A 19,355-nucleotide genomic window follows, 5' to 3' on the forward strand; every position below is an offset into this window, starting at 1 on the left:
CTCCTCTCAGAAATACATTAAGAGAACAAAGAAAGCTAAACTTTCAGAGTGCTGACGCTGAAATGGTGTTGGTTCATAAACAACAATCTGGGGTGAGTAAAGCAACCAATTTCTAAAAATTATAAAAGTGACCAACTAACAGAACTGACCAAAAAACAGTGAGTTGTATAAAAGTTACAATCTAGTAAGAAGCATTAGTTCCAAGCAATTTCCCCAACTAATTAGGTTAACAAAAAACCCAGTAAACAGACCACTGTATTTCCAATCATGACATTTAACTCGTCATAGCTGTCACATATATGACAAATAACTGCAGTAATATATATACTGCTATAATATAAATGGAAATATATCATGCTGATTAGAGAACATTAAAATATGGCATAGGGAAAAAAAGCAATGTAAAGATAGGACCTGCTCAAATCTGGTTCAAGTATTTAAGATACAAAACCTGATTTTACAACTCAATAGGATTTTATCCTTTCCCTATTATCTTTAGCTCCTTTTCAGCATACTCAAACCTCAACCGCCCACATGGGAGACCGTCCACATTGCCAATTAGCAACAGATATAATTTTCAAGTCTCAGTTTGCTTTCCCCTTTTATTCAAGGGTACTCCTTCTTCATCCTATTCTAGGATAAAAGGTTTTTTATGTTTTTCCTCACATTGACAGATAAAGAATCCTAAGAATATTATGTAATGCAACCAAAGCAAAATATTATATATTGCTGTTTCATCAATTGCACTTTATTTAACATATACGATCAAGAATTTGATCGTATTTTCAAAACAGGTACTTACTTATTAGAAAGCAAAACGGTGAGGTGAAGGGTAACATCATCACCGCTGGACACGGTTGGCTTCATCGTCTGAATGTATCTGAGGGCTTGTCTGTGTTCACCCTGACTCATAAAGGCCTGAATAATCTTTGAATGTTGCCACGACACAGGTTTCACAGTAGCTGGGTGAAACAGGAGATCCAAGCCACTCTGCAAAAGGACACAAAAACTGCTAAATGCAAATATAATTTCCTGCACTTTGACAAAGTAACCAGCCTTTAAAGACGGGCAACACTAAAGCCACAAACAACGATTTAAACATAACCTGTAAAGATCTTCTTTAATCCATGGTATGTTTGATTTTAAATAAAAGCCTTATCAAAAGCCCCATTCTTCTGAGGCTTTGTTGGGCTACGATGTAATATCTTTCTGCCCACCAACGTCATACATCAGCGCCAAGCCCTGCCTTCTAACAGCAACACACCAAACGTGTCTCTAACAGAACAATCGCCGTATTTGCACTATTAGTAATTGTTTATTATTTATTTTCTTCTTTAGACAGGACGGGATCTGGAGTCCTGAACTGTTTCATCTTCGTATTCTTGCTGCCTACGATAGCGCTTGGTAAAGGTTAATGACTGAACTGAGTCCGTAAATTACTCCAGAAGTAGACTGTATCATATCTTTAATACCACATTTAACCCAGCTATGTACTTCTTTCTGAAATCTGTTTATGAAAGTTTACATTCTAAGTGAACAGACTTACCCCATAGTCATTATGATCTATCAGCCAAAACCCTTGAATAAGTTTCACCTGGCCCCAAGGAATGGCAAAGGCAGTGGGAAATGATTCAATGCAAGTATCTGTTTTGTTTGGGAAGGAATACATAATATCAAGCAACAAATAAATGGTCTTTAAGAAAGAGGATTAAGGACAATAACAAGAAGAAAATCTCCTACATATATCTACTTATATTAGGTAGCAACAGACTAGAGCAGCAAAGAGGCTTGAAGAGACTGCTTTTAGGATTCTATAAGCCAGAATGGATAGATATCCAAGTATGGTAATTTTATTAAATGCAGGTCCAGCCAGTCCTACAAGCAACTTCATTCACTCTCAACAGTAAGTACCACCACAAAAGAGATGAACAAAAGCCTACTTTCTTCATGAAGTCAGTAGCTTATTAGCAAACTGAAGAGACAGAGCTACAGACAAAATTCCAGTTATCAGCAAAACCTAACAGCTTAAGCAAACACATCACGTATCTTATAAATTATGAATGGAACTACATAGTTTTTAAAAAGATTTTATTTATTTATTTGACACAGAGAGGAGAAGCAGACTCCCGCTGAGTAGGGAGCCTGATGCAGGACTCTATCCCAGGACCCCGGGATCATGACCTGAGCCAAAGGCAGATGCTTAATCGACTAAGCCACCCAGCTCCCTGGAACTACATTTTTAAATTAAAAAACTGACCATCAGTACAAAAATATTATTGCAAATACCACTGGGTTCAGACCCGATGCCTAAGGTAATACTAAACTAACTTACCATGTATTCGTATTGAACACATAAGTTAACCTCATTAAGAAAGACCATCTGACGCTTGGGTGGCTCCGTGGGTTAAACATCTGCCTTTAGCTCAGATCATGATCTCAGGGTCCTGGGATCGAGTCCCATGTCGGGCTCCCTGCTCAGTGGGGAGCCTGCTTTTCCCTCTGCCTGCCACTTTCCCTGCTTGTGCTCACTCTGACAAATCAATAAATAAAATCGTAAAAAAAAAAAAAGAAAAGAAAAAGAAAGACCATTTGGCCAATAATGTTTCAGAACTGCTGTTGGTAACTCTGATGATGTCCTGTACACACACAAGAATCTGATGAGAGCTGTGGATCCTATCCCTAGAAAATTAAACCTAAAACTAAATTCTGCATAGTTTCAGGTTTGCCATAGACCATCTGAACCCAACCAACAGACCCTAGGTTAACCTTCCTTTAAAAAAACTGCAAATGTGCAACTGAGATTAATTAGTGCGAGGTTCCTATTACTCTCAAATTTTATGATGTCGGTAATACATGAATTATTTGAGTGTTTTAAAGGATACAACAGCATGTTTGCTTGTTTCAGTGACGTCGTCCAGTAGGTATATGTCAAGCAATGCCTGTAAAAGGGATAAAAAATTCAGTGTGTTTTATATGTTCGTTCATTCACGCTCCCCATTTTCCCCAAGCCTGTGCCGGGTGGGAACAATACCGCTAACCATGTCCCCACCGCCCCTGGCAACCCTGCAGGGTCTTCATGGGGGAGCGTGTGGTCACGAACATACATGCAGACTAGACGGAGGGTATTTTCCCGTGCCTCCTTCATCGCGCTTCCACAACCTCTCAACGCCATCTCCTAACTGAGACACCATTTCATCAATCATCAAGCAATCAGGGCTCCACTTCCCTCTGCAGAAAGGGTGACATTCGGGATTATTCGTTATTCGTGTTAATTCCAAACTCTTACTGATCTCCACAATCCAAAGGAGAAGAGAGTTGAGAATAGGACCCCAGTTAGCATCATGTGAAGTCCAGTCACCAATAAGAATTAGATGAACCCTGCAGAGGCCTCAGGCTTGGTCATCAGCAAGCCCATGCGCGCAGGTCAGGTCCCCAGGGAGAGCATGGTCCAGCTGCCAGATTCCTGAGGCGACACTCAGTTTTACCTTCTGGAGCAAAAGCCCAAGAGCGTGGCAGCCAGTCGGGTATAAATATGCTACAGTGCAAAGTCAAAGAGCTATGATTTCCCTTTCACCACCTAAGTCTTCTGACCCAGTGATTCCTTCAAGAACGTATCACCGAGCGCCTACACGGTGGTCAGCAGATACTGTCCCTGCCTCCTCATCTACTAACCACCAGGCGGCGGCAGTTCCTACTTCCTGAGTCAGGTACCGCATCCACTGCTCCGTCTTTATTTATATGGACTGCGTAACTTATGTGACAAGCAGGACTAGAAAGCTTAGCAAACCCATTCAGGGACACACACTTAGGAAATAACAGATCTATAATTTTAAATTATGCCTGATAGGGCGCCTGGGTGGCTCCACCCAGGAAGCGTCCAACTCTTGATTTTGGCTAGGGTCATGATCTGAGGGTCGTGAGATGGAGCCCTGCGTCGGGCTCCGCACTCAGCAGAGAGTCTGCTTCAGAGTCTCTCTCTCCTCCTCCCTCTGCTTGCATGCATACTCTCTCTCAAATAAATAAAATCTTTAAAAAATAAATAATGCCTAATAAATCTCCCAAGTCTGTGCTCAGTCTCTGAGATTACTTCTTCTAAAGCACTGGACCCCAAACTTGCCACACACCAAATTATAGCCAGCACAGCCTTTTAAGTACTGATTTCTGGGGGATTCTTACAACATGCCTGACGTCCACACTCGTGAACCACTACTGTCAATGCTGCACGCTGTTCTACAAGCATCAATTCCCACCTGAGGAAGATGACTAATCACTGCTCTTTCTTCTATTATCTCTGCTTCTTTATTTCAAAGGAACCAATGAGGTTAACATTCGTGTATTTTATTTATTTATTTAAAAAAGGAGACATAGAGGAATTAAGACAAAGAAAACAAGAAAACAGTGGTTGAAGGGCCTGAAATGCAACTGTTAATGGAAAGAACGTAAAAAGCCTAACTGGTGGTATGCTTCATGGTTTTCTAATGAATTGGAGCTTTTAGTCCTTTTCTGAATAAGAATCCTCAGGAAAAATATGTGCTTAAGTGACAGAATCTCCTCTAATAAATCAACTGTGGTAACTACTCTTAATTAGGAAATACTGAGTAGCCACACTCAACTTATCAAATAAAGGTGTAACCATTAGGTCAAGGCAAACAGACAAACGTTACAACTAAAATAATAATGCTGTTAACAAATTCTGTCACTTAAGAATTCCACGCATTTCATCTTTCTGTAGCATGATGAATTCTGAGAAAGCGATGACTTCTTAAAAAAGTAACTTCTAAGAGGTTTTGGAAGGTTCTGTAAGGTACCTTGCCAGACGCTCACACTTCTGTCGACGACTGGTATAGTAGTTCTGAATTACAGGGTAGTTGTAGTACAACCTGGACAACTGCACAGCATCATCTAGAATTTTTTAAGAGTCGGGAAAAAAGTCAGTAATATTTCTGAAATATCTCAACAATACCTAAGGTCACCCACATTAATATTTTACTATAATTGCATGATGTTGTTTAGTCTGCAGGCTTCCTAAATTTAATTATTTACTTTTATTAATTTATTTTAGATTATTTATTAATAGATATACAAACGAGAAAACTTTATTAATAGATATACAAACGAGAAAACAGAGTCTCTCACAACAGTCGGTAAAAACAAGGATGCTGGCTTAAAACTCTGGAAAAGCTATTCCAGAAATGATTCTACCCCCTTAATCCTTAGTCACTTCCTTAATTTCAAATGATAATTAAAAAGCAAGCAGTATTCACTATTTAAGTAAAAATCAAAGAGAATAATGAAAAAGTAAGGTTAACGGCAATTAGCAAAGGGACAGAAGTGCTTCTCAATAGAATGTAACATGTGCCCTGGAAATGCAAGAAGTTAGAGGCCTTAGAAGTGTTCTACATAAGCAGAGCAAAAGTCAAATTCCCTAATTCTTGGTATTGGCACAAATTATTAGATGAAAAGAGGTATTCCAACTGATGGCAAATAATCTTGGTTAATAAGCATATTAAAAGAACTCTTAAGGAGAAAAAGATCGGCAAACTAGATTATAAAACCCACAGTTGAATGGATCTAATTTATAGCTGATGGTATCATTGAACCCTTTTTCAGAACCATGTTTTGTTAAATATTCTTTCCTTTTATGTCATTCGGCCCAATATGCATGTATGGAACACCTGTGCATCGGGTGTGGGGCAGGAAACTAGAGATACAACGTGAGAAAGAATGTAAGACTAGAAGAAAATGTAAGAGGGATGGTGGAAGAAAGGAAATCCGAAAATGAGAAACCCCAAATGACAGAGATTTGAGAATGTTTCCACTAATATCTACAGATTAAGTAAATGTTTTACCTACGCCCTCCGGTAAAAGCCCAGAATGACAGAACCAAAGCACCACTTGTGTGTACTGGCAGATGAGCCGGGTAACCAGGCACTTTTTGTGCAAGTCCATGAGGCCTGTGAGGATGAAACACCAGTTGTGTAACATTCAATTTATCAACCACACATGAAAAATCAAGACCCTGGACAGTTCCCAAAATCGAATTATTTGGCGACTTTTAACAGCATTATGTGTATTTTTAAACACACTTAGCCTGAACAAATAACCTCCAAAATGCTAAAGTAACTCACTAAGTAGGTATTTTAGGTAAATATGCTTCCACCTAAGCTACATTTCCATTTAGCTAGTTTCAGAAGTCAAATGTAGACATTAACACAAACTAGCACAATAATATATCAATATAGGTTGTTCAAACCGGGCCTTTAAGTGAAACTGCCTCTTTTGTTTAAATGGCAAAACAGAGACAAACACTTACAATGACTTCTGTGAATAAAAACTTACATAAACTTTCAGAATGTGAAACTCCACTGGAAGTACGTATACTACGTTCACTGGCAGTTTAACCTGCAAATTTCCCAAGCTTGCTTCAGCATGGGCTCACGGCATATCTAATAACATTCTCTAGTTTCCATTTAAAAAGTTAAAATTAAAAAGGCCTCTCTGCATAGTGATGCATCTAAGACATGGAAGTTTATTGTTTCTCGAAGTAAAATTTAAATAAAAGCTCATTCCTATCACATAAAGAGCACACCTCTCTCCGTGATCTCTTGGGCCTCTGTGGTAAAACAGTTTAAGACGGAATTAAGGTTGCTGAGGAGCAAGTAGCACTGCTGGAGCGCCTGGATGGTCTGCGGGTCGGCGAAACGACACGAGCCATCAAATAACGGTGTACCTTTCCGGGAGGAAATACTAGGTTAGTTCTGACACAATAAATTTGAATTAGTTAAAATCATAAATGCAAAATTTCTCAAACTCCTATTAACTACAGAATCAGACTATACATTATGAGATTTACAAAAACACGGTAGAAATGGCAAATAACCTCAAGAAACCAAGAAGGGACAAATACAAATCCCTATCCTAGTTTTTTAAGATGCAGAACGAGGTAAACAATGTGAGCAGAGGAAGGGAATATGGAGTCCACTTCAGGCTGACTAGAAATGAGGTCTATTCATTAAATGCTTCTCCCTCAAATAAAAATCTTTCATACCAGATCTTTTATGTGCCATGTTGTCTTGTCATGATTTTATAAGAGCACTTTTTCCACCCCCAGCCTTCAAAGTGAGACATTAAAAATTAAGACCCAGATAAAGACTTATGATAATAAAACTGCATGCTTGTTACAATTCATTGTAGACTTGGTTGTCCTTTCATTTAAATTCAACAATGAGTTTACAAATTCATTTTTCCGGAAAAAATGGGTATTTTAGTTGCTACTGGTTACATCTTTTGGGTAAGATTTAATCACATTAATATTTAATGGGTAATTGGAAACCAGAAAACATAATTAGAAATCCTTCCTCAACCAAATGGATTTGTTTTACTTCCAATACATTTAAAATACTATGCTTTGAATTTTAATTACATTTAGGTTTTTTAAAAGAAACTCCATTAACCAGTAACGAAGCTCAAGGCAGCAAGAGTGGCTGAGTTACCAGGTCCAAACCTGAAGTACCACATTATGCTCAAAGTATAACAAAGGCATACAATTTATGAACTGATCTGAGTATTTTTCTTTTCTTACATGAATTACATTACCAGTCCTGAAAATATTTTCCACTCAAAAAAATACATTTTTTTTGCCCTGACTCTGAATTACCAGGTGTTTGTTTCTCACTTCAACTGTATTAAGTGATTAAATATTTTAAATTATTTCATGTTTATAAGTTTCGTAAGTATGGCCTAAAACTACCATAGAACCCTATGTCTATAGTAGTAGATTCTCTACTAAGAATAACTTATTTAAAAAGTCCACTTATTCATTCATCATTGACACAATGATAGAAATTACAAAAACATATACTTCTAAATAAACAAATTATACTTTCACGTACAGAGCAATCACGTATTATACCCCGATTATTTTTGCACATAATGGGTTTTTGATATTTATAGGACACCTCAAGACTCAAAGTGGACAACAGATGAATAAGTAAGACTGTCAAGAAGAAAAATGACTTTGACTGATAATGACATCTGCTAGTAGAAGAAAGAGGTGAATGAGTTTTTGCCCTCCTCTTCAGCTTTTTTATACTCATAAATATTTTAAATAGAAAATGAGCAAGTAGGCGAGCTTCTGAGGTCAACTGCCATACTCTCCTGACACCATCATCAGCAAACTTCATAAATTAATCTCTTAAGATCAAAGATAAGGTATAGCTCTGAAACTTGGTACTGTAGACATATTAACATGTTGCCCGTTTAACAATCTACTGCAAAATCTCGCTCAAAAAGTAATTCTGTTAGAGCGCCTGACAGGCTCAGTGGTGGAGCAGGTGACTCTTAATCTTGAGGTTATAAGTTTGAGCCCCACGCCAGGTGTAGCCATCACTTAAATAAAATCTTTAAAAACAAAAATAATACAATTTTGCCACCCCAATATTAAAAGAAATGGTTTTCTTCTGAGACTTCTTTAAAGAGTTTACATTACAAGTTCAGGGGCACCTGGGTGGCTCAGTCGGTTAAGCGTCTGCCTTCAGCTCAGGTCATGATCTCAGGTCATGATCGAGCCCCGCATCGGGCTCCCCGCTGGGAGCCTGCTTCTCCCTCTACCTCTGCTGCTCCTCCCTAAGGCTCATCCTCTCTCGCTCTCTCAAATAAATAAATCTTAAAAAAAAAAGTTTACAACTTCAAAATGATTAAAATTGTCATGTACTTAAAACCTAGACCAAGGTTAATTTTTTAATACAATACTTACACAGTCTGTCAAATTCCTCTTTTGTAAAAACCACTTTATTCCATGTCCATTCAAGAACAAAGCGCAGATTAGCCGCAGAATTTGGTTGTTCTTATTTGTAAATATCAATGAAAAAAAAAAAAGAATTCTCAATTACAAACAAAAAATTAGTAACTTCAGTGGGGAACCCTGACAGAGACTACGCTGATCAAGTGAGCAATGTGAACATCAACACAACAGAAACAAACTGGTACGAAAACACAGCAAGGAGCACATCATTTTATGTAGCACTGCTGTGAAAAATGTAAAATGTGATCATGAGGAAAGGTTAACACACACACATTGAAAGGCTGTCTGCAAAATGATAGGCTTAAATCTTTAAAAACGCCAATTTCTTGAAAGATAAAAGCTTAGGAATTACATGAGATTAAGAGAGATTAAAGGGACATAAAAACTAAACACAAAGTATATTCTGGATTACACCCTGGATTCCCTATCCCTATAAATGCTACCAAGGACATTATTGGCATGATCAGTAAGATTCCAGTAAGGTCTGAGATCAGATAATAGCATATTCAATGTTTTTCTGATTTTTCTAAGTACACAGTGGTTTTGTAATGACTGTTCTTGGAAAGAATACTGATAATACAAGTACAGAAACGTTGATGTCCTCAACTTATTGTCAAATGACTCAACAAAAATAATGTGGGTGTGTGTGTTTTTAAAGAGGGGTATACACAACAGCTGGGATGAATCCCAAAGAATTTTGCCCAAGAGTCGATCCCAAAGGTTACATACTATATCATTTCATTTTGGAACATTTTTGCAATGACAAAATTACAGAAGTAGAGAATAGACTGGTGGCTCCCAGGGGTTAGAGGTGGGAGGAGGTAGGTGTGGCTATAAAAAAGGACAACGTGGGGATCCTGACTGAGCTACTACTGTCTTGCAGGGGGGAAGGTGGTGATAAAAGGGTACACAGGATCTCTCTAAATAAGGTCTTAAAATAGCAATGTGAACCTATAATTATCTCAAAATAAAGTTTAACTAAAACCCCAAATGAATTAATCATTTAAACAATTTAAAATACAAAAGTAATTTTTTATTCATTAAAAACTACAATCTTACCTTCTTTTGTCCACTTTTTGATACATCCAGTCAAAAGTCCCAGGCAACTTGTGTGGATCGCTGCTGACAATATAGCTTCTAACTGTTCTTCCTGAACCAGGCATTAAAAAAAGAAGGAAAAAGAGTAAGAAGTGAAGATAAAGGATATCTGATCACAGACTCAGAGACAGCAAATTCTATAAGAATTCAAACATTTAGGGGCACCTGGGTGGTTCATTCGGTTAAGCATCCAACTGCTGATTCTGACTCAGGTCATGATCTCAGGGTCCTGGAATCGAGCCCCACAAGGGGCTCTGTGCTCAGCAGGGAGTCTGCTTGAGGATTCTCTCTCCCTATGCCCCTCCCCCCACATGCACTCTAAAATAAACAAATCTTAAAAGAAAGAATACAAACACTTCAAGGGTTAGAAATAAAACATTTCAGGTGTGCCTGGACGGCTTAGTCGTTGGGCGTCTGCCTTCAGTTCAGGCCATGATCCCAGTCCTGGGATCAAGCCCCATGTTGGGCTCCCTGCTCAGCGGGAAGCCTGCTTCTCCCTCTCCCACTACCCCTGCTTGTGTTCCCTCTCTCACGCTCTCTGTCAAAGAAATAAATAAAAAATCTTAAAAAAAAAAATTCATAGCTCACTAGGTGGCTATAAACACAAACACAGTAACAAGCATTGGTGGTGACATGAAGTAACTGGAATCCTTATACACTGATGGTGGGAATGTAAAATGGTAAAGCCACTTTGGGAAACTTAAATACGGAGTTACCGCATGACCCAGCCAACTCCACACCCAAAAGAAATGAAAACACATGCCCACACCAAAACTCTACATGGAACAACATTATTCATAATAGACCCAAACTGGAAACAAGCCCATCAACGAAAGAATGGATAAATGAACTGTGGTATGCTCCTTATACAGAAATTACGTGACACAGACATTAAACGGGACAAGGGACTGATGTATGCTACCACATAAATAAACTGTGGATTCATATAAGGAACAAGGAAGTCTATGAAGACTGAAAGCAGAGGAGTGGTTATCAAAAGCCAGGGCATGAGGGGGAGAATATGGGTTTTTTGTGGGGGTGATAAAAATGTTCTCAAATTGAATGTGGGGATAGGTGCACAATTCCATGGATTTATTAAAAACCACTGAATTAGACACTGTAAGCAGGTGGCTGTAAGATATAGCCGTGTCTTAGTATGTCTGTTACTTAAAATCATTATAAATCACACTGAATATCAAAGAAATCTATGAATGGCATAGAAATAGATCAGATTAATGGGAAGAAATAAAAATCCAGAAACAGAACCCAGTACACACAAAGGAAATCAAATGAATGTGGTGTATCTCAGTAGCATGAGCAAAGGATATTCTGCGTTCTATTTTATAAGTGGTGTAGCACAGCTGGACTCATCATCATCCGGGAGAAAGAAAATCAACCTTTACCTGATGTGATACACAAAGATGAACTGAACCCTTAAATGTTAAAGAAACATTTAAGTGTTAGACTTATTAAGCCAGAGCTATAAAATACATCTGACTACAAAAATACTAATTTGTATGTAGCAAAAGATACCATAAAACAAATCAAGAGGAAAACAGTAGGGGGAGGATCTAGAAGATTTACAACAAAAAGGATAAATATGTATCATAAAGAATTTCCATAGATAACCCAGTAAAAAAAGGGTAAACCCTATAAATATGTAATTAACAGAATACTGACCAGTCAATAAAAATATGAAATTGCATCTGTATCATCCTTTTCATGTATATGAAGAAGGGATATATAAAGAAATACATGAAAGAAAAGTATAAAGTCCATGTACCACGTATACAAACAAATAATTAACAAAGTGGACATTGACAACACCCCACCCAGGTTTAGACTGAGAATATTTGGCAGTAACCTGGAAGCTGTGTCTGCTCTGACCTGACCAAAAGCAAATCCCACCCTCCCCTCCCATCTCCCATGGCAACCACGACCCTCTCCTGCCTTCTGAAGTCATCGCTTTCTTGCTTTCTTTTTGCTTTAACTCTACATGTGCATCACTAAAGAATACAGTTTAACTTGGCCTGTTCTAGGAATGGAGTTTAAAAAATAAAAAGGTACATGAAGAATGGTTAACAAAATGCCAATACTTATATGCCTCCAAACACTTTAGCCAATTTTCTAAATCCAAATTATTCATGTATTATTGATGTAATTGGAAAAAAACCTAAACGGGTTGGAATACCAGGTTTAATCACAGAAAACACTAAATGCTGTTTTATTCACGTGGCTGAATTACAGGTAATTTTTTGTTTCACATTTTTAAGATATTATTGCTTTAAATAAATTTGACAGTATGTAATCAGAAAACAATAATCTGTACTAAATTCCTTAAAGTGAGAAAGTTAAATGGAGCACTTGGAGCACCCAAGGCCCTGAGGACAAGGATGAGCAATGAGTTCTCTGCCATCAGAAGTTGAAGCACCAGGCGGGAAAGGCAGTTCCAGTCCCTGACGGGAGGATGGGCAGGGCCACTGGGGCCAAAGTTTCCTAAGGTCTTTCAATGAACCCAATCAAGAGCTGCAGAAAGCCATCTTGAATTTGGTGCTTTTTCTCCTTGTCTTGTTGAGGGCAGGGGAATGGACACCACAAAACAGACAAAAGACTGATCAAAGGTGTCCTTTGAATATGTATATGGTTGGAAATCAACAGCCCATAGTTAGATGATGCTGTTTTATCAAACCCTCAACAGTATTCTTGGGCCATTAGACAGAAAGAATAGATCTCTTCTACACAACCTATTAGCAATTCTTCCATAACTCTCACAAGGTAGATGGGTTAAAAAGACCATATTACTCACAATGAACAAAAGAAACCTTATCATTAACTGCTTTTAACCTTTTCTGAACAAAAGAAAATTGTTACCTGTGGATAAAGATGGAACATCAATGCACAGCCATTTACTTCCTGCATCTGGATCATCACCAGACCCCAGTGAATAATCGTAAAGAGCAGAGATAGGTATCAATCAGCAAGGGCAAAGAAAAGAGAAGGCATCATGGGGTAAGACAGCTCAACAAAATCCGTGAACAGCAGTCATGAGGAAAGGTGACAGACCCAGCAGTGTGAGGGAAACCACGTCCTTAGGTCCTCACAGAGGGGAGCTACAGATGAGAATGGAATCGGGTTAGCTCTCTGAGCCCTCAGGCTAAGTCCTTGGAGAAACCAGGTACAGAGGAAAGTGGGGGGCAAGAGTGGTCAGACCCAGGGCTGAAAACAGGCAACTGGTGGACACTTAGTCTATGGAACAGCCAGTCATTGATCCCACAGCAAAGAACCATGGATGCCTGCCTCACAGATCTTTGGAAAAATGGGATGGCCCCAACCAAAGTATGGGCTTTCTCCACTGTAATGGTGCACGTCCCATCTACTATCCCCAAGAAAAGGATGCCTCTACATGAACTATACCTACGCAAAAGAGAGTGTATCATCTGTTACTGACCCACTTTACATATGAACAGATGACCAAGGGCCACCAAACACGTAAGGAGAGCCACCGGCATCAAAGAGACTAAAGGAAGAAAACCAACTGCAGAGGAAACAGAGCTAACGCAGAGAACCAAGTAAGACTGTGAACACACACGGACAGGAGCTGGTTCATCCATAAAAGAGAATACTATGAACAAAAGACTGAGCAAAGAAGAAGTACTCCAAAAATTTTAAATGAGGGTCAAATCTTTAAAAAGCTAATAGGAAGACAGGGAGATGATGAAGAAATCTCCCCAAAAATAGAACCAGAGGTAAAGGTGACAAAACACTGGGCAACGAAGGTAATCTAATAGAAGGTCACACCCTTCATCTAAAGAGGCTCCACAAAGAGCAAAAACAAACTGAGAAGAAAAAAATTAAGCTTGTGTGAGATGGGCAAGGTTTTGTTTTGTTTTTTATTTATTTATTTTTTTTAAAGATTTTATTTGGGAAAGAGAATGAGAGAGAGAGAGCATGAGAGGGGGGAGGGTCAGAGGGAGAAGCAGACTCCCTGCTGAGCAGGGAGCCTGATGTGGGACTCGATCCCAGGACTCCAGGATCATGACCTGAGCCGAAGGCAGTCGCTTAACCAACTGAGCCACCCAGGCGCCCTTGTTTTGTTTTTTAAAGGTCACTTGGAAACTCCAGGAAAAAACAAGCTACATAATAAGAACATTAACATTGATCACGACATGACCATGTGGTAAACACAGATACAAAAATATAAAAGGAGGGGGAATGAGGAGAGGAAATCTCCCAACGATAACAGAATCAAATATTTCTCTTCACTTCATGAAATTAAGTATTAAAATCCAACCATAAGTGTTAAACCACAGTGGCAATATTTATATTCCTTCAGATGTTTAAAAGGCTCTTTTTCCAGCAATTCATTATGTTTCACAACTGTAATTTTTAAATAACTTTATCCAAACACTACCTGGGGAGAGTTAACATTTTCTCTTTCTCCATGGGAAATGGAGCTTACTTCATTTAGCATGTTTTACTAACAAATAATGAGTTAAAATAAAGGTGAATTATGAGCTGTCCCCAGGCAACACTGTTTACTGCTAGAATGTGTCCTGGCAGGTAAACTGTACTGGGACCAGGAAAACTGTGAATGGATTATAAACCTCCACTCGGAAGTTAAGGTTCTGGCTTCCACGAGTGAGTCTGACCTCAAGAACCAACGGCCCTGTTTTGCAGGAATCTCGAATCTTCTCACACGCTCTCAGAAGATACTGGTTTCTATAAAACACTGCATCAGAATCACAGCAAGGGCTTTTTTTAAAGATTTAGTGAGAGAGTTAAGAGTGTGAGCACAAGCAGGCAGAGGGGCTGAGGGAGAGGGAGAAGCAGACTCCCCGCTGAGCAGGGAGCCCCATGCAGGGCTCGATCCCAGGACCCCGGGATCATGACCCAAGCCGAAATGAAGAGTCAGATACTTAACCGACTGTGCCACCCAGGCGCCCCCCACATCAAGGGCTTATTAAAACACTGAGTGCTGGGCTCCACTCCTAGAATTTCTGATTAAACAGCGCTATGATAGAAACCATGAACAAGTTCCCAGTGACGCTCATGCCAGTGATCACATGCTTTTGTTCTAGACCATGAGATCTACCTAAGTCAAGATGATTTCCACTCACAGAGGTCTCATTTTCTTGCACCCATGCAGTTCCCACAGGGGCTGGAAAATGGCCCCAGGCCTGTTATAACAGCTTCTACTCATGACATGCCATGATGGGCCTCCTGCCCTATATCCTTCTATACAGCTAAGTGAACCTGGTGCCAAGTTATGGCCTACTAAGTCCTGGGAGTTTGTATTTTAAGCCAAACCCAAGACCATAACTAGTGATCATGCAGAGTGCATCTACTGAATCTACTTTTGCAGAAATTATCTAGTAGACTTTTATTATAATAGAAAGCTAAGAAAATAGTTCAAAAGAAACAACAGCGTTAGAAATCATCTCACCTGACTTAAACTGGAAGGGTGAGTATCAGTAAGTCTTGGTGACAGAAGGCCAGCCATAAGACATCTATTATAGCCATCAGGTATGAATTCACTGAGGGATGCTCCTGATTTCTTTAAAAACCTCAAAGTCTGTAAAGATCGATGAATAAATATCAATCAAGACACAATTTCAAATAACCAAATTTAAGAATAATAAACTTATCACCCTACTTTATACTTAATATTTTGAGAATAAAGCTAAAAGACACGGAATAGAAATTGTAAGACTCCATTTTTACACTTCTTGCAAGGAAAAGGGTTTATAGGTTCTTGAGCTAAACCAATGCTTGCTAGTTACAAATAATATTACTGATAAGGGTACTTTGGGTGGCTTTTTGTTTTTATGACGGGTAACCCTGTTACCTTCTCCAAAGCTGACAGAGCTGGTGACAGATCTTAATGTACACACACACACACATACACACACACACCCCTGCCGTTTATCCCTTCTGATCTAATGTAAGAGAGATCTAATATGAATATAAATATGGCATTCAGGCACATCTAGCCGATTATCAATTTTGAAATCTGCCATTTTGTGTTTTCCTGGGAAAGTCTTTTTCAACATATAGTCATCCCCACTTGTGCCAGGCACTGTGCTAGGCACCTTCTTTGTGTTACTTCACTTATTCATAAGCTTCCTGAGAAGAAAGAGGAGAATTAAGAGTACGGATACAAAGGGATATGGTGAAGGCACTGACCTACTTCCACTCTTTTCCTTAACGTTCAAGTAGCTAACATCTACACAACCCCAATACTTCTTCTGGCAGGCTGCCATCAGTAACTGATGCTACTAACTGCTCATATCACAAACCTAGCAGAAGCTACCATTTAAGCTGAAACAACAGTTTATATAATTAACACTAAAGAAAGTTTAAATCCATGATCTGACTTCAGTTCAATAAGGCACACTCTGTCCACATTGTTAGTTACCTACCTCCTTTTGAAAGCCATTACAAGTTATATGAACAATTCCTGAGTTTAACAAACAAGTGGCATCTAAAAAAAAGATGTAAAAAAAAAATGTGCTTACATATTATACTGTAGATGGCATTAACACACCAAAATTTATCCTAACAAGAGATTGCTAGGCAAGATATCAAAATTATTACATATAATAAATTTTAAAATAATTTTTCCAGGTATTTCCATCCTGACAAGATACCAAACTTCAACATAAATAATAGTTACCTTTTCTAGCAAATTCATAATAGTGATAATATCTTTATAAAATACCTCAGTATTAAATTTCTCATGTACATATCAAATTAATTTCCTAAGTTACCCATATATTAACAGTAATGAGACATGAACAGGTAACTATATATACATGTATACTACACACTATATACATACCACACATATACTATACAAATATATATTACACACATGCATACATACTCGTGCATGTTATTTTTCTCAAAAGCTAATGTTAAGGAAATACATACCAAAATTGTAAATATTTGCATTAAAAAACTGCTCAGGAGGTGGATATGAAGGAGGAATTCCTCGACTTAAGCTTCTCTCATTTACTAGTATATCCAAGATGTAATGTGGGTAAGTCTTGTTCACAAGAGAATCCAGTGACCACAATGCAAAATAAGAGCAATTATGCAGATATTCTCCTGATCTAAAAGAAAATGTTACAAAATCATTAAATGACTGAGCTGCTACACATACAAACACGAAAAAGAAGAGAGGGCGAAATCATACCTTAACGAATCTGGCATCTGTGCATGATACCAACGATTTATGTCAAAAAGCCCCAAATACATAGAAGGCTTTCCTTGTCCATATATATTCACCTGCCAGGTAAAGACTGAAACACTAGTGTCAGGAGACAGAGCTAAAAGAAAAGAATATCATTTTTATAAATTGAATAAATAATCACAAAGTAAAACTAGCCCAAATAAAATTTTAGCAACATTTTGACATAAATTAAGAAGTTTTAATCATATTTGATATTTCAAAGTACAGTTCTATCGCTCATTCTATAAGAAGGGTTTCATTCTGTAAGAAGGGTTTCATTCACTTATATCTTTACTATTTCTCCATTTCAAGATTTTATTAAAAAGTACTCATCAGAAAAGTTATATCCTGGTTTGTTTTCACTTAACACTTTGGCAACTTTGAGATGTTGGACGTAAAAGTAGAGAATTATTTGAATGCATATTCTCCCAACAAGGGAACACAGCCAGTACCAGAGAATATCAATACTGAAAACGGACGCTTTGAGGCATTTAATTCTTTGGAGGAATTCTAGTTGAGAAGGGCTAATCCAGCTCTTTGGGAAAGGGGGGGAAGACAAGGACCTGGATGGTGGTGGTGGGGAATGGAAAGATAGGAACAAAGTAAGAGGCACCAATGAGAGAAAAAAGTAAACATCTGAAAAAGTAAACAATGGGAAACAAAAAAGAGGGGAGTGGGGAATGAGAAAAGATAAGCGTTTGAAGAGTTGTGTTTGGGGCATGTTTAGTTGGACGTGAAGACTGGACCACAAATACAGACGTGGAACAAGCACAGAGGACATGCCCAGGACGGAGGAGTGAACCATGAGGATGAATCCCAGTAAGAACACACACAAGCAGGGCCCTAGGGAGCATGTCCACAGCTGAACGAACCTATGCAGGTATCACATTTATTTCTCACCGCCACCCTTTGCAAAAGGTACACTGTATTTTTCCATTCACAGAAGGGGAAAGGGAGGCTCAGAAATGTGAAATAATTTGTCAAAGGTCACAACTAGTAACAGAGCAGAGATCTGAAGCCATGATGGATTCCAAATCGATGCCATTTTTCCTATGCAAGGGTTGTTTACCAGGAAGAAGGGATGATACTAAAGGAAAGAGAAAAATTAAAGACAACCAAGGCCTGTTTGCCATAGGTCTCAAAAAATACACAGAAGGAACCATTACTCATAAACTATTCATACTAGTCAAAACTAGAGACCATTCTTGCCTGTTTAGAGAGCTGGATTAAAATACAAGGATCCCTTAATCTATTGGACTCTTGAGTTCTGCATAGCAAACTGGAGAGTGAGAATACTGACAATCTGATACAGACCTAAAGAATATTCCAATTTTTTAACTGCCAGGAGTATGAACTCTAAAAAGCAGGCTGTCAAATCTTACATCAAGATAACTATTAAAATCAAGCATTCCACATGACATATAATAAGAGTGCTTTTAAGCAACCTTCATTCATACCTTCCTCTCTGTCGCCATGATACCGATATTTCTCTATACTCTGGCATCCCAACAGTTTGGTATTACTAGTCTGTCCCCTCAAAGGAAACATGCCACCCGTGAGGTCCAGTGTGTATCTTTCTTCACAGTACTCTAATCCCTGAAACAGAAAATCTCTATCTTAATGGAATTCTAAGCCAGAAATCATTCAAAAATTAAATGTTCTCTGTATTTAAAGAGTTTTTACATGATACAAAGAAAACACAAAAAAGTTAAAGAGTAAAGAGAGCAAATCACTGAAAAGGGCTCTGAAATTTTATATAGCATAAAACACAGATAAAAGGCTAAACTTAGTCTCTTGAAAACAGTGACCAACAAACCTTCTAAAGCAGTTATCAACCACGGGAACCTTCAGGCACTTTTGGCTGGAGTGTGAACTGGACTAACCATCACTATTCTCTACAAAGATACTCCAGGCCAGCAAACCTGCTCCTCTGTTCTCAGAGAAATTCTTGCTCTAGAACAGCAGCCCATACATTTTTTTTTGTTCATCAATCTCTTTAAGAAGCTGGGGCGCCTGGGTGGTGCAGTCAGGTGAGTGTCTGACTCTTGGTTTCAGCTCAGGTCGTGGTCTCAGGGTCATGGTAAGATTTAGCCCCACAATGGGCTCCATGCTCAGCAGAGTCTGCTTGGGATCCTCTCTTCTTCTCCCTACCCCTCCCACTTGTGCATGCCTGCTCTCGCTCTCTCAAATAAATAAATCTTTAGTGTGGAAAAAAAAGAAAAG

General features: G+C 38.6%; 1 protein-coding gene across 5 annotated transcripts in view; it reads right to left on the reverse strand.

Annotated features, from left to right (window-relative positions):
• AHCTF1 (AT-hook containing transcription factor 1) overlaps positions 1 to 19,355 on the reverse strand; it is a 77,966-nt gene that overhangs the window by 29,323 nt on the left and 29,288 nt on the right. For 4 of the 5 annotated variants that reach the window (XM_035010994.1, XM_035010997.1, XM_035010995.1 and 1 more), the window contains 14 exons: positions 18,590 to 18,728; positions 17,097 to 17,229; positions 16,832 to 17,013; positions 16,321 to 16,382; positions 15,345 to 15,473; positions 9,863 to 9,953; positions 8,756 to 8,845; positions 6,590 to 6,730; positions 5,850 to 5,954; positions 4,809 to 4,902; positions 3,105 to 3,228; positions 2,883 to 2,939; positions 1,547 to 1,693; positions 803 to 990 (listed from right to left, as the gene is read on the reverse strand). In XM_035010994.1, the coding sequence (XP_034866885.1) occupies positions 803 to 990; positions 1,547 to 1,693; positions 2,883 to 2,939; positions 3,105 to 3,228; positions 4,809 to 4,902; positions 5,850 to 5,954; positions 6,590 to 6,730; positions 8,756 to 8,845; positions 9,863 to 9,953; positions 15,345 to 15,473; positions 16,321 to 16,382; positions 16,832 to 17,013; positions 17,097 to 17,229; positions 18,590 to 18,728 (1,682 nt within the window). The remainder of the gene's footprint in view (positions 1 to 802; positions 991 to 1,546; positions 1,694 to 2,882; positions 2,940 to 3,104; positions 3,229 to 4,808; positions 4,903 to 5,849; positions 5,955 to 6,589; positions 6,731 to 8,755; positions 8,846 to 9,862; positions 9,954 to 15,344; positions 15,474 to 16,320; positions 16,383 to 16,831; positions 17,014 to 17,096; positions 17,230 to 18,589; positions 18,729 to 19,355) is intronic. The other variant, XM_035010999.1, reaches the window with a different exon arrangement.

The sequence above is a fragment of the Mirounga leonina genome, unplaced genomic scaffold (assembly GCF_011800145.1).
Source record: "Mirounga leonina isolate KUSES-001 unplaced genomic scaffold, KU_Mleo_1.0 Mir_154, whole genome shotgun sequence".
Lineage (NCBI taxonomy): Eukaryota > Metazoa > Chordata > Mammalia > Carnivora > Phocidae > Mirounga > Mirounga leonina.